Source organism: Salmo salar, chromosome 10, assembly GCF_965601325.2.
Source record: "Salmo salar chromosome 10, fSalSal1, whole genome shotgun sequence".
NCBI classification, from domain to species: Eukaryota; Metazoa; Chordata; class Actinopteri; order Salmoniformes; family Salmonidae; genus Salmo; species Salmo salar.
In genome coordinates this window covers 113,367,343-113,383,808 of record NC_138300.1, presented here as the reverse complement: position 1 = coordinate 113,383,808, position 16,466 = coordinate 113,367,343, and the positions used below count along the sequence as shown (strand labels likewise).

The 16,466-nt window shown below is 42.0% G+C and overlaps 1 protein-coding gene across 1 annotated transcript in view; it reads left to right on the top strand.

Moving 5' to 3' along the window:
* The window catches only part of tmtc3 (transmembrane O-mannosyltransferase targeting cadherins 3), a 140,186-nt gene that overhangs the window by 103,653 nt on the left and 20,067 nt on the right, over window positions 1–16,466 (top strand). The window contains exon 12 of the mRNA XM_014125664.3: window positions 1,821–1,990. Within this exon, the coding sequence (XP_013981139.1) occupies window positions 1,821–1,990 (170 nt within the window). The remainder of the gene's footprint in view (window positions 1–1,820; window positions 1,991–16,466) is intronic.

Below are 16,466 nucleotides of genomic sequence, written 5' to 3'. Positions count from 1 at the left end.
AATCCCATAGAAAATCTGTGGAGGGAGCTGAAGGTTCGAGTTGTCAAACGTCAGCCTCGAGACCTTAATGACTTGGAGAAGATCTGCAAAGAGGAGTGGGACAAAATCCCTCCTGAGATGTTTGCAAACCTGGTGGCCAACTACAAGAAACGTCTGACCTCTGTGATTGCCAACAAGGGTTTTGCCACCAAGTACTAAGTCATGTTTTGCAGAGGGGTCAAATACTTCTTTCCCTCATTAAAATGCAAATCATTTTATAACATTTTTGACATGCGTTTTTCTGGATTTTTGTTGTTGTTATTCTGTCTCTCACTGTTCAAATAAACCTACCATCATTTCTTTGTCAGTTTGCAAACGTACAAAATCAGCAGGGGATCAAATACTTTTTTCCCTCACTGTATTTATGGAAGCTTATTTGATCTGTACTACCCTTGCGATGGGTCAGCTTTGAAAACAAATTACAATTTTGTGAATCAGCAGCGGGGCTGATTTCTTTAATGTTAGCGTCACGAAACAGTACAGGCGAGGCCTTGTTGTATCTTTTGAAGAGGTTTTTCAGCTAAAGCACGCAGGCGGCTATGGCCATCATGTATCCATGGCCCCATGCTGATGATCCTGAACAGGATATCCGCGTGGGGCCCAATGATAATCACTTAGACACAGTACACTTATGTTGATCATAGCTCTTTTATTTATTGGGTTTCCAAATAAGTGAACTATTTATATCCAGATTTCCGCTTATGTCTTGAAATCCAACTACCGACAACCCCATGGAATGAAACTAACGATATGGTGCTTTAGTGCGTGTTTGATAAGCCTCTGTGATCCTGTCGATGGAGGAAATGTACACTGATTGAATAGAAAAGTGCAGCTTTTGTTAGCCTCAGTCTGTCATGTTCTCATGATTTATTTGAGGAACTGTGTTAACTCTGATTCAATAGATGGTTTTCTTCCATAGAAGAAAACAAAAATATATATCTTCTCCCTCTCTAGCTAGGTGTGTGGCTAGTGTAGGAATATAGAACTGTCTTGTCTGAATGGGAGGGTATAGATGTATGACAGAATTTGTTTCCCTAACAATCCCACTGTAATGTGGGATACCATGTTGGCCATGACAGAGCAGATTGCCTACATCAGAGGCTTCCAGTGACTTTGAAGTTCTATTAGAATTATATTGGTATTCTAGATATGCTCAATCATTATTTGCCCTCCAAGATGGTGGGACTAAATTTCTCATTAAGTTTTCTTTTCTGTTGGTTGTTATTTAATTTCTCTTTCTGCCTAGCTTTCCTTGAAAATAAGGACATACCGAAACATTGGTTGGGCTCGTGAAAAGTGGTGATAGTATATATATTTTTAAGTGTTTGTTCACACGGCTCTCATGATCTACATTCTCTAGTGGTTAAAGTTTACCTGGAATAACTAATGTCCAGTGCCCCTTACCTATCAGAGCTAACCAAAACAATGCAAACGTGTTGTATAGTGTGATCTAATACCGTCCATGTATAATAAACATGTATAATAAACTCAGAGCTCCCGAGTGTCGCAAAGGTCTAAGGCACTGCATCTCAGTGCAAGAGGTGTCACTACAGTCCCTGGTTCGAATCCAGGCTGTATCACATCCGGCCGTGATTGGGAGTCCCATAGGGCGGCGCACAATTGGCCCAGCGTCGTCCAGGTTTGGCCGGGGTAGGCCATCATTGTAAATAAGAATTTGTTCTTAACTGACTTGACTATTTAAATAAAGGTTACATTTTTTTTTAAATTAAACATCATGAATCAATCACTGAGGGGAATAATCACTGATTATGCCCTTCCAGATCATTCCAGGGAAGAAGTACGCCACCCGTGTTGCGCCCAACCACCTGAACGTGTACATTAACCTGGCCAACCTGATCCGTACCAACGACTCACGGCTGGAGGAGGCTGACCAGCTCTACAGACAGGCCATCAGCATGAGGCCCGACTTCAAACAAGCCTATATCAGCAGGTAAGGGCCCTTTACTAGAGCCATATATCAGCAGGCAAGGCCCTTTATCTAACATTATATATCAGTAGGTAAAGCCCTTTAGTGATGGGGGGGTGAAATCAATGGTTGCGTATTGCAATAATATTTTTGTAAGATATTATATTGCTATTTTACTGCAAGTATCGATTTGTAAAAAAATATACACCACCGTTAAAAAGTTTGGGGTCACTTAGAAATGTCCTTGTTTTTTAAAGAAAAACAACTTTTTTGTCCATTAGAATAACATGAAATTGAAAAAGAGTGTAGACATTGTTGTAAATGACTGTTGTAGATGGAAACGGCTGACTTTTTAAAAACATTTTTTAATGGAATATCTACATGGGTGTACAGAGGCCCATTATCAGCACTGGCTCTAACCAGAATAGAAAGAGTGGGAGGCCCCGGTGCACAACTGAGCAAGAGGACAAGTACATTAGTATCTAGTTTGAGAAACAAACGCCTAGCAAGTCCTCGACTGGCATCTTCATTAAATAGTACCCGCAAAACACCAGTCTCAACGTCAACAGTAAAGAGGAGACTCAAACTAGACACTCTAATGTACTTGTCCTCTTGCTCTGTTGTGCACCGGGGCCTCCCACTCCTCTTTCCATTCTTGTTAGAGACAGTTTGCGCTGTTCTGTGAAGGGAGTAGTACACAGTGTTGTACAAGATCTTCAGTTTCTTGGCAATTTCTCGCATGGAATCGCCTTAATTTCTCAGAACAAGAATAGACTGACGAGTTTCATAAGAAAGCGCTTTGTTTCTGGCCATTTTGAGCCTGTAATCAAACCCACAAATGCTGATGCTCCAGATACTCAACTAGTCTAAAGAAGGCCAGTTCTACTGCTTCCTTAATCAGAACAACAGTTTTCAGCTGTGCTAACATAATTGCAAAAGGGTTTTCTAATGATCAGTTAGCCTTTTAAAATGATGAACTTGGATTAGCTAACACAACGTGCCCTTTGGAACAGGAGTGATGGTTGCTGATAATGGGCCTCTGTACGCCCATGTAGATATTCTGTAAAAATCAGCTGTTTCCAGCTACAATAGTAATTTACAACATTAACAGTGTCAACACTGTATATCTGATCAATTTGATGTTATTTTGATGGACCAAAAATATGCTTTTCTTTCAAATAGAAGGACATTTCTAAGTGACCACAAACTGTTGAGTGTGTGTGTGTGTGTGTGTGTGTGTGTGTGTGTGTGTGTGTGTGTGTGTGTGTGTGTGTGTGTGTGTGTGTGTGTGTGTGTGTGTGTGTGTGTGTGTGTGTGTGTGTGTGTGTGTGTGTGTGTCTATACGTGTGCGTGTGTGTGTGTCTATACATACATACATACATACATACATACATACATACAGTTGAAGTCGGAAGTTTACATACACCTTAGCCAAATACATTTCAAATCAGTTTTTCGCAATTCCTGACATTTAATCCTAGTAAAAATTCCCTGTCTTAGGTCAGTCAGGATCACCACTTTATTTTAAGAATGTGAAATGTCAGAATAATAGTAGAGAATTATTTATTTTAGCTTTTATTTCTTTCATCACATTCCCAGTGGTTCAGACGTTTACATTCACTCAATTAGTATTTGGTAGCATTGCCTTTAAAATTGTTTAACTTGGGTCAAACGTTTTGGGTAGCCTTCCACAAGCTTCCCACAATAAGTTGGGTGAATTTTGGGCCATTCCTCCTGACAGAGCTGGTGTAACTGAGTCAGGTTTGTAGGCCTCCTTGCTCGCACACACTTTTTCAGTTCTGCCCACAAATGTTCTATAGGATTGAGGTCAGGGATTTGTGTTGGTCACTCCAATACCTTGACTTTGTTGTCCTTAAGCCATTTTGCCACAACTCTGGAAGTATGCTTGTGGTCATTGTCCATAAGACCCATTGTGGTCCATTGTCCATAAGACCCATTTGCGACCAAGCTTTAACTTCCTGACTGATGTCTTGAGATGTTACTTCAATTTATCCACATAATTTTCCTGCCTCATGATGCCATCTACTTTGTGAAGTGCACCAGTCCCTCCTGCAGCAAAGCACCCCCACAACATGATGTTGCCACCCCCGTGCTTCACGGTTGGGGTGGTGTTCTTCGGCTTGCAAGCCTCCCCCTTTTTCCTCCAAACATAACGATGGTCATTATGGCCAAACAGTTCTATTTTTTTGTTTCATCAGACCAGAGGCCATTTCTCCAAAAAGTACAATCTTTGTCCCCATGTGCAGCTGCAAACCGTAGTCTGGCTTTTTTATGGCGGTTTTGGAGCAGTGGCTTCTTCCTTGCTGAGCGGCCTTTCAGGTTATGTTGATATAGGACTCGTTTTATTGTGGATATAGATACTTTTGTACCTGTTTCCTCCAGCATCTTCACAAGGTCCTTTGCTGTTGTTCTGGGATTGATTTGCACTTTTCGCACCAAAGTACGTTCATCTCTAGGAGACAGAACGCGTCTCCTTCCTGAGCGGTATGACGGCTGTATGGTCCCATGGTGTTTATACTTGCGTACTATTGTTTGTACAGATGAGCGTGGTACCTTCAGGCATTTGGAAATTGCTCCCAAGGATGAAACAGACTTGTGGAGGTCTACAATTTATTTTCTGAGGTCTTGGCTGATTTCTTTTGATTTTCCCATGATGTCAATCAAAGAGGCACTGAGTTTGAAGGTAGGCCTTGAAATACATTCACAGGTACACCTCTAATTGACTCAAATTGTCAATGAGCCAATCAGAAGCTTCTAAAGTCATGACGTCCTTTTCTGTAATTTTCCAAGCTGTTTGAAGGCACAGTCAACTTAGTGTATTTAATCTTCTGACCCACTGGAATTGTGATACAGTGAAATAATCTGTCTGTAAACAATTGTTGGAAAAATTACTTGTCATGCACAAAGTAGATGTCTTAACCGACTTGCCAAAACTATAATTAGTTAATATGAAATTTGTGGAGTGGTTTAAAAACTAGTTTTAATGACTCCAACCTAAGTGTATGTGAACTTCCGACTTCAACTGTACTTTTCCACAATACTGGCTAACTCCAGTAGGGCAATATCTGAAAAATAGTGTGTACCGGAGCTCGACCAGTCGGCGAAAGCCAACATCATCCACGACAGAGGACGGGTGATTGTCAAGGGCAATGAATTCCATTATCTTGACGTTAATGGATTTTGCCTTTCAGTTGTCTCGCTGAAATGTTCTTACTCTTTCAAATGACTGCTCGACTTGAACTTGTTTAGTTGTTGGAATTGTGTGCTTAGTATTTTTCTGCTTTTGTTCTGTGTCGCACTGTATTTTTCGTGCCGTCATTACGTCAGGAAGAGTTACCTCTGCTGCAGAGGATATGTTCATTAGATTTACTAACCTGTCCAATACAGTTGTGAAGAGGGCACAACAACACCTTTTCCCCCTCAGGAGACTAAAAAGATTTGGCATGAGTCCCCAGATCCTCAGAAAGTTATACAGCTGCACCATCGAGAGTGTCCTGACCGGTTGCATCCCCACCTGGTATGGTAACTGCTTGGCATCTGATCGTAAGGCGCTACAGAGGGTAGTGCGTATGGCCCAGTACATCACCGGCCAAGCCTCCTGCCATCCAGGACTTATATAATAGGCGGTGTCAGAGGAAAGCCCAAAGAATTGTCAGATTCCAGTCACCCAAGTCAGACTGTTTTCTCTGCTACTGTGCGGTACCGGAGCGCCAAGTCTGGGACCAAAAGGCTCCTTAACAGCTTCTACCCCCAAGCCATAAGACTGTCGAACAATTAATCAAATGGCCAACGAACAATTTACATTGACGCCCCCCCCCCCCGTTTTTTTTTTATCTTTGCATAGTCACTTCACCCTTACCTACATGTATAAATTAACTCGACTATCCTGTACCCCCACACATCGACTCGGTACCAGTACCCCATGTATATAGCCTTGTTATTATTTTATTGTTACTTTTTATAAAAATATTTCTTTAGTTTATTTAGTAAATATTTTCTAAACTCTATTTCTTGAACTGCATTGACGGTTAAGGGCTTGTAAGTAAGCATTTCATGGTAAGGTCTACACGTTGTGTTCGGCGCATGTGAAAAGTAAAGTTTGATTTGATTTTGCAGCCCAAATAAATGCTTCACAGAGTTCAAGTAACAGAAACATCTCAACATCAACTGTTCAGAGGAGACTGCGTGAATCAATCACCAATTCCATGGTGGAATTGCTGCAAAGAAACCACTACTAAAGGACACCAATAAGAAGAAGAGACATGCTTGGGCCAAGAAACACGAGCAATGGACATTATACCAGTGTAAATCTGTCCTTTGGTCTGAGTCCAAATCTGAGGTTTTTGGTTCCAGCTGCCGAGTCTTTGTGAGACTGTGGTGGCTAATTTCCGCATTACCAAATGAGGATTTACAAACACACCAGTCCGAGTTAAAACTACATCTTTAATACTTAAGATACTTTTGCAAAAGTTCTTGACCCCCAATAATGCATTCTCTCGAATGAATCATTTAATGAGGTGCTTACAGAATGGCTCAGGGATCTTTTATAGCAACGATACAGCCCCTTCAACGTACATTGACAAACCACAGATACTTAGTAACAGTTCGCAAAGGTTACGTTTTGTATGACAGATATCAATAAAACACATCAGACAGTAACTGCTATGTCAACAGGATTAATTGAATAGCCCAGTATCTGGTCCCCTTAGAACTGTCCCTCCCTGGTACGGTATTGAACAGAACTATTTCATCCAATGGCATATATCAATTGTCAACTCTAGATACTCCCATCTCAAGCAAACCCCCTCTTGACCCCACTCCTGGACAGGCTCACTGGAGGGAGTGAGCCTCTAGGCCATATATTATCACAGGATAAGTGTGAGATCTAAGAGACCATGGTCACAGACATTGTGGAGACAAGTCATTGGTTCCCCATTTAATCACGCCATCCCTTCACATGGTTTAAGAAATAGGTAAAGACACATTCCCATGACGACAAGTCTGACCTCTCCTCTCTCTGGGCCCCAAGTGTCTGAGCCCCAGCTAAGGTAGACATGCAACTGAAAAGACACCAGAGTCCAATGGACACTTTCTATTGACAAGTACCTCAAATTAGCATATTATACTAATAAAACATCTTAATTATCTATGTTACCCAACTAATTCTGATTCGTCCACGACAAGACGCAGAGTAGGTGAACGGATGATCTCCACTTGTGTGGTTCCCACCGTGAAGCATCGAGTTGTGATGGTTTGGGGGTGCTCTGCTGGTGACTCTGATTTATTTAGATTTCAAGGCACACTTAACCAGCATGGCGACCTCAGCATTCTGCAGCGATATGCCATCCTATCTGGTTTGTGCTATCATTTGTTTTTTAACAGGACAATGATCCAACACACTTTCAGGCTCTGTAAGGGCTATTTGACCAAGAAGGAGAGTGATGGCGTGCTGCATCAGATGACCTGACCTCCACAATCACCCGACCTCAACCCAATTGAGATGGTTTGGGATGAGTTGGACCGCAGAGGGAAGGATAAGAAGCCAACAAGTGCCCAGCATATGTGGGAACTCCTTCAAGACTATTAGAAAAGCATTCCATTTGAAGCTGGTTGAGAGAATGCCAAGAGTGTGCAAAGCTGTTATCAAGGCAAAGGGTGGCTTACTTTGAAGAATCTAAAATATATTTTGATTTCTTTAACACTTTTTTGGTTACTATATACATACAGTACCGGTCAAAAGTTTGGACACCTACTCATTCCAGGGTTTTTCTTTATTTTTACTTTTTCTTCATTGTAGAATAATAGTGAAGATCTCAAAACTATGAAATATCACACGTCTGGTAGAAAGCAGACTGAACCAGATTGTCCACTAGGATTTTTTTCCTGTGTGTAGCTCCGTTAATTTTTTTTATCCTGAAAATCTCCCCAGTCCTTAACAATTACAAGCATACCAATAACATTGGAGAGTGGTATTCAATAATGTGTTGTATTGGATTTGCCCCAAACATAACACTTTGTATTGAGGACAAAAGTTAATTGTTTTGCAACATTTTTAGCTCTATTTTGTGCCTTGTTGCAAACAGGATGAATGAATGAATCAATCCTCAGTTTTCTCCTATCACAGCCATTAAACTCTATAACTGTTTTAAAGTCACCATTGGCCTCATGGTGAAATCACTGAGTGGTGTCCTTCCTCTCCAGCAACTGAGTTAGGAAGGACATCGGTATATTTGTATTGACTTGGTGTATTGATACACCATCCAAAGTGTAATGAATAACTTCACCATGCTCAAAGGGATATTCAATGTTTGCTTTTTTTATTTTGACACATCTACCAATAGGTGCCTGTCTTTGCAAAGCATTGGAAAATCTCCTTTGTCTTTGTGGTTGAATCTGGGTTTGAAATTCGCTGCTTGACTGAGGGACCTTACAAATAATTGTATGTGTGGGGTACAGAGATGAGGTAGTCATAAAAAATCACGTTCAAAGTCCATTCAACGTATTATGTGACTTGTTCAGCATATTTTTACTCCTGAACTTATTTAGGCTTGCCATAACAAAAGGGTTGAATACTTAATGAGTCAAGACATTTCAGCTTTTGATTTTTTATTAATTCGTAAACATTTTGAAAAACATAATACCACTTTGACATTATGGTGTATTGTGTGTAGGCCAGCGAAGACAATATCTAAATTTGATCAATTTTAAATTCAGGCTGTAACGCAACAAAATGTGGAAAAAGTTGAGCGGTGTGAAGGCACTGTATACAGTATATACTGAACAAAAATATAAACTCAACATGGAAGTGTTGGACCCATGTTTCATGAGGTGAAATAAAAGATCCCAGAAATGTTCCATATTTTACAAATAGCTTATTTCTCTCAAATTGTGTGCTCAATTTTGTTTACATCCTTGTTAGTGAGCATTTCTCCTTTGCCAAGATAATCCATCCACCTGACAGGTGTGGTATATCAAGAAATTGACTAAACTGCATGATCATTACACAGGTGCACCTTGTACTGGGGACAGTAAAACGTCACTTTAAAACGTGCAGTTTTGTTGCACAACACAATGCCATAGGTGTCTCAAGTTTTGAGGGCTCGTGCAATTGGCATGCTGACTGCAGGAATGTCCACCAGAGCTGTTACCGCTACCATAACTCGCCTCCAACGTCGTTTTAGAGAATTTGGTAATACGTCCAACCGGCCTCATAACCGCAGACCACGTGTAACCACGCCAGCCCAGGACCTCCACATCTGACTTCTTCATCTTCGGGATCGTCTGAGACCAGCCACTGGACAGCTGATTACCAACAATGATAAGACAGGCTACAGGGAGGAGGTGACTGCCCTGACAGAGTGGTGCCAGGAAAATAATCTCTACCTCAACGTCAACACAATGAAGGAGCTGGACTCCCGAGTGGCGCGGCGGGAGGCCAGCTGAGCAAAGTTTGCTGAATGTTGTAAAAATTCTGTGCTACTTTCAGCGCACCGTTACTGTGATCACTGAGGCTGTACCCGCTTGACGTTTTAAATTAAAAACTAAATGTACCCATTTTCTTTTCTCCCCAATTTGGTGATATCCAATGGGTAGTTAGTCTTGTCCCATCGCTGCAAATCCCGTAACGGCTCGGTCAAGAGCCATGTGCCCTCCGGAATACGACCCTGCCAAGCCGTTCTGCTTCTTGACACACTGCTCGCTTAACCCGGTAGCCAGCCGCACCAATGTGTTGGAGGAAATACCATACAACTGGCGACCAAAGTCAGCGTGCATTGCGCCCGGCCCGCCATAAAGAGTCGCTAGAGCGCAATGGGACAAGGACATCCCGGCCGGCCAAACCCTCCCCTAACCTGGACGATGCTGGGCCAATTGTGCGCCACCTCATTGGTCTCCCGGTCGCGGTCGGCTGCCTGGGATCAGACCCGGGTCTGTAGTGACGCCTCAAGCACTTCAATGAAGTGCCTTAGACCGTTGCGCCACGCGGGAGTCCCCAAGTTAGTTTTAAGTGTTCATAATGTAGACCTACCAGTGGCATACCATCTAAAACAATGGAGAAAATGCATTCCATAACATATTAACATGGAAATAGCTGTTATACCTTTCAGCCTACAATAGCAGCAAATGTGTGGTGTTCAATGTAGGCCTATATTCCATGAGACTTTTGAAAAAAATCATGCAGGGCTTGACATGAACCTGTTTATCCACTTGTCCTTCAGACAAGGAGGTGACTGAAACGTGTGTTTTATGCAAGAAACCACTTTACAGAATAAAATGCATTATTATTCCCATGCCATTATTAGAGAATGACAAATGATGCTACCTTCTGCCTATCTGCTACTTAGCTTACTCAAGACTGTCTCAAATTACAACACTGCCCTTTTAAGACATACAAAAAGCTATTTACCTGACTAGCTTTTCAAAGTTTTGTGCTCTTGTAGGAAACAATCCCTCCTCTATTGCTGACTACAAATGATCTAGAACTGGTCTAATAAATCAAATCAAATATTACTGGTCACATACACATATTTAGCAGATGTTATTGCGTGTGTAGCGAAATGCTTGTGTTCCTAGCGCCAACACTGCAGTAATATCTAACAACTCACAACAATACACACATCTGAAAGTAAAATAATGGAATTAAGAAATATATAAATATTAGGACGAGCGATGTAGGAGTGGCATTGACTAAAATACAGTAGAATAGAATACAGTATATACATATGAAATGAGTAAAGCAGTACGTAAACATTATTAGTGACTGGTGTTCCACTTATTAAAGTATCCAGTGATTCCATGTCTATGTATATAGGGCAGCAGCCTGTAAGGTGCAGGGTTGAGTAATCGGGTGGTAGCCGGCTAGTGATGGCTATTTAACAGTCTGATGGCCTTGAGATAGAAGCAGTCTCTCGGTCCCTGCTTTGATGCACTTGAACTGACCTTGCCTTCTGGGTGATAGCGGGGTGAACAGGCCATGGCTCAGGTGGTTGATGTCCTTGATCTTTTTGGCCTTCTTGTGACATTGGGTGCTGTAGTTGTCCTGGAGGGCGGTGTGCCCCCGGTGATGCTTTTTCCTGAAGTCCACGATCAGCTCCTTTTAAATTTTTTTTAATTATAATTTTTTATCCCAAATTTCGTCATGTCCAATTGGTAGTTAGTTTTGTCCCATCGCTGCAACTCCCGTATGGACTCAGGAGAAGCGAATGTTGAGAGCCGTGCGTCCTCAAAACACAACCCCGCCAAGCCGCACTGCTTCTTGACACAAAGCACGCTTAACCCAGAAGCCAGCCGCACCAATGTGTCGGAGGAAACACTATACAGCTGGTGACCGTGTCAGCGTGCATGATCCCGGCCCGCCACAGGAGTTGCTAGAGCGCGATGGGACAAGGACATCCCAGCTGGCCAAACCCTACCCGGACTATGACATTTTGCCTGTTTGATTGCCTTACGGAGGGAATAACTACACTGTTTGTATTCGGCCATATTCCCAGTCACCTTGCCATGGTTAAATGCGGTGGTTAGTGCTTTCAGTTTAGCGCGAATGCTTCCATCTATCCACTTTTTCTGGTTTGGGTAGGTTTTAATAGCCACAGTGGGAACAACATCCCCTATACACTTCCTGATGAACTCAGTCACAGTGTCCCTGTGTACATTGTTATTCTCCGAGGATACCCGGAATATATCCCAGTCCGCATGATCAAAACAATCTTTATGCATGGATTCCGATTGGTCAGACCAGCATTGAATAGACCTTAGCACGGGTACTTCCTGTTTGAGTTTCTGCCTATAGGAAGGGAGGAGAAAAATGGAGTCAAGATCTAATTTGGCGGGAAGGGCCTTGTAGGCATCCCGGAAGAGAGAAGAGCAGTGGGCGAGTGTTTTTCCAGCGTTAGTACTACAGTCAATGTGTTGATAGAACTTCGGTAGCGTTTCCTCAAATTTGCTTTATAATCCCCAGCTAAAATAAATTTAGCCTAAGGATATGTAGTTTCAAGTTTGCATAAAGTCCAGTGTAGTTCCTTGAGGGTGTCGTGTTATCAGCTTGAGGTGGAATATATACGTCTGTGACTATAACCGAAGAGAATTCTCTCAAAGTAATACAGTCGGCATTTGATTGAGGTTTTCTTGGTCGGGTGAACAAAAGGACTTGAGTTTCTGTACATTATCACAATCACACCATGAGTGGTTAATTATGAAACATACACCACCGCCCTTCTTCCCGGAGAGTTCTTTATTCCTGTCCGCACGATGTACTGAGAACCCAGATGGCTGTATGGGCAGGGGCAGTATATCAGGAGAGAGCCATGTTTCCGTGAAACAGAGTATGTTACAGTCCCTGATGTCTCTCTGGAAGGAAATCCTCACCCTGAGTTCATCTACTTTATTGTCCAGAGACTGAACATCAGCGAGTAATATACTCGGAAGCAGTGGATGGTGTGCCCGCCTCCTGAGTCGGACTAGAAGTCCACTGAGTACTTTTTCTCCGCCGGCGGCGTCTTAGACTAGCCTCTGGGATAAGTTCAATTGCCCTGGGGGGTGCGAACAAAGGATCCAATTTGGGAAAGTCGTATTCCTGGTCCGGTCTGTTGGCGCCATCTTACGCATCACTAACTATTAAAGGATATGAACAAAATGTGCACACGTGGCTACATGCAGCACTCGCTTTGATCTAAAAACAAACGCGTCTACTCACGACCACCGCTGTAAACACAGTCCAGATCAAAGTAATTGGCACAGATCCATATATGGCAATGGTCTATTTGCATATAGGCCTACTGCAGTTCAGATTTGGTTATGTCGCATTGGTCTGTGTAGAGTACTGACTGAGTCCTGTGTGTTTTTTCCTGTCTGCGCAATGTACTGAGAACCCAGATGGCTGTATGGACTGGGGCGGCAGGTAGCCTAGTGATTAGAGCGTTGGGCCAGCAACCAAAAGGTTGCTTGATCGAATCCCCAAGCTGACAAGGTAAAAATCTATCGTTCTGCCACTGATCAAGGCAGTTTAACCCACTGTTCCCCGATAGGCCATGATTGTAAATAAGAATTTATTCTTAACGGACTTGCCTAGTTAAATAAAGGTTAAATAAATAAATAAAATGCAATAGAATCTTACTCCGATGCCTTATGCCTACAACAAAATCTCTTGGATAGCTTGTTTTGGTATGTTGCATTGAAAGTGGATAATATTGTGTTGATTCGATCACAATTGACACAGTAAAGGGAAACGTTGATAGTGTTAACTAACAGGGAAAACTAGAAAGTTGAGTGAAGTTCAATCTCGTGCTTCTCTCCTTGGGCTGATACAGTATTTCTTCTGCTAAGCAGTCCCGGGGCGTTGCTCGGGCTAATGTGCGCCAGTGCGCAGCATTGTTTGTTGGGAAACAAACTATTCTGATTGGCTGGGCCTATGCCCTCCCAGGCCGACCCATGGATGCGCAGTCATGTGAAATCCATAGATTAGAGCCTAATTCATTAATTTGAATTTACTGATTTTCTTATAAGAACTGTAACTCAGTAAAACTTTAAATTGTTGCATTTATATTTTTGTTCAGTATACTGTATATACAGACCTCTGATTTTAAAATGCCAGCAAAAAAAAGCCTCATCAGGCAAAACCTGTCCTAACCGTTATGGCAAGGCATAGCCTCCCCAATGAGTTGTCAAAAAACACAGCCTCCCCAATGAGTTGTCAAACTTGAACTGAGGGGAACATCCCAAAATGGGCACTTGGCCACACCTATTCTGGTGCACAGGCCAGCTATATCTATTCACGTTCACAGTGGCAAAATAGAGACTGAGAAACTCTCAGGACCAAACAGCACACAAATAGGCCTACATGTTACTGTAATAAAAATAATCAGAACTTCTACCTCATGAGTGTTGCGAACGCTCATGGTCACTATAAACATTCCGCCCAAGGCAAATGAAAACGTAACAATTTAGCCTGTATCACACTTGAATCAGAAATGTCTTAAATGTTGCAATAACGGTAATGGAATGGCATGGTGAAACGTTAGCAACTATTGTAGTAGATTGATTTCGCAAATGTCGTTTTTAACTTGTGAAAGCAACAATAAAACATTTCAATAAGGGAACAAAGCGCTCTCCACTGGCAGGAGTTTGGAGAGCACAAGTAGATAGACCCGTCTGTGGTGCGTCTTCAATGTCCCTCCTCCTTTTGTTATTGTTTCTTCCTCCTCTCTGGGCTGTCCTAGAGGTGACAGAGGCAGGGCAATGTGCATGCTTCTGTTCTCCCATATACTGTAGTGTGAATGGGTTGTTGTTGATCTCCAACTTAAATGATCACCCTTCTTGCCCTTCACCTATGTCTCTCTGACGGTGATAAGAAGCTTCCACTTGTGTGCATTCAATGTGCATTTATTTATTATAGTTTGTCAGGATATTGACCACCTATTTTAGTGTTATGTTTGATATCTCAAATGGGGAATTAGGGGGTATAATTTATTTTCCTTCATTTAATCAGGGAGCCACCATTGAGACCAGTGTCTCTTTTACGTGGGAGCCCTGCATATACAATTTCAGAAAATACATTTTGCACACTCTTGGCATTCTCTCAACCAGCTTCACCAGGAATGCTTTCCCAACAGTCTTGAAGGAGTTCCCCCACATGCTGAGCACTTTTTGGCTTCTTTTCCTTCACTCTGCGGTCCGACTCATCCCAAACCATCTCAATTTGGTTGAGGTCGGGGGATTGTGGAGGCCAGGGCATCTGATGCAGCACTCCATCACTCTCCTTCTTGGTAAAATGGCCCTTACACAGCCTGGGGGTGTGTTGAGTCATTGTCCTGTTGAAAAACAAATGATAGTCCCACTAAGCCCAAACCAGATGGGATGGCATATCGTTGCAGAATGCTATGGTAGTCATGCTGGTTAAGTGTGCCTTGAATTCTAAATAAATCACAGACAGTGTCACCAGCAAAGCACCCCCACACCATAACACCACCTCCTCTATGCTTTTACAGTGAGAAATACACATGCGGAGATCATCCGTTCACCCACACCGCGTCTCACAAAGACACAACAGTTGGAACCAAAAATCTCCAGTTTGGTCTAATGTCCATTGCTAGTGTTTCTTGGCCCAAGCATATCTCTTCTTCTTATTGGTGTCCTTTAGTAGTGTTTTTTTTTGCAGCAATTTGACCATGAAGGCCTGATTCACACAGTCCCGCTCTGAACAGTTGTTGAGATGTGTTTGTTACTTGAACTCTGTGAAGTATTTATTTGGGCTGCAATTTCTGAGGCTGGTAACTCTAATGAACTTATACTCTGCAGCAAAGCTAATTCTGGCTCTTCCATTCCTGTGGCGGTCCTCATGAGAGCCAGTTTCATCATAACGCTTGATGGTTTTTGCGACTGCACTTGAAGAAACTGAAACTGGAATTTTCCGTATTGACTGTCCTTTGTCTTAAAGTAATGATGGACTGTCTTTTCTCTTTACTTATTTGAGCTGTTCTTGGCATAATATGGACTAGGTATTTTACCAAATAGGGCTATAGTCTGTATATCCCCCTACCTTGTCACAACACAATTGATTGGCTCAAACACATTAAGACGGAAAGAAATTCCACAAGTTAACAGGTGCGCCTTCTTAAAAGTTAATTGAAATGCGTTCCAGGTGACTACCTCATGAAGCTGGTTGAGATGATGCCAAGAGTGTGCAAAGCTGTCATCAAGGCACAGGGTGGCTACTTTGAAGAATCTAAAATATATAATATATTTTGATTTAACACATTTTTGGTTACTACATGATTCCATATGTGTTATTTCATAGGTTTGATGTCTTCACTATTATTCTACAATGTAGAACATAGTAAAAATAAAGAAAAACCCTTGAATGAGTAAGTGTTCTAAAACTTTTGTCCGGTAGTGTATATTGCACAGACAAACATAAATATACACAAAACACAGTCAACTAAAACAAACACATTCTTCATTATAAGAATCCTCTGTCCGCTGCCTGAACTACCCTAGGGACACTAACACATCTATTACAAATATATTTTGGAGCTCATTCCAAACATGTGGAGCAAGAAAACTAAAGGCTGGCTCATTTTAAATCTTAACAGTGAAGTTAGGTAAGTCGGAAGCTTGTGGTGCAGGGCTTTGTAAACAAAAAGAGAGCCATGATGTGATCTGAGTTCAGAGGTTCAGCCCACCTTTTGGTAAAGAATACAGTGATGAGTAATACAACTGTGTCCTGTGATAAAACAAAGAGTGCTTTGAAAAACAGTATCCAGGGGTTTAAGAGTAGAGGCAGCTGCACTTTGATAAATAGTATCACCATAATCAAGAACAGGTAAGAGTGACTACCTCATGACAATACAGAGTTGATGTAGATGATATTACTGTTATTTAGTATTTGTTTTCATTCAATATAATAGTCAGTTGTGAAGGTGAGCTTAGATTTGGCTTGAGAAATGCTACCGCTTGCTGCTTCAACCCTCCAGAACCAAAATGGAGA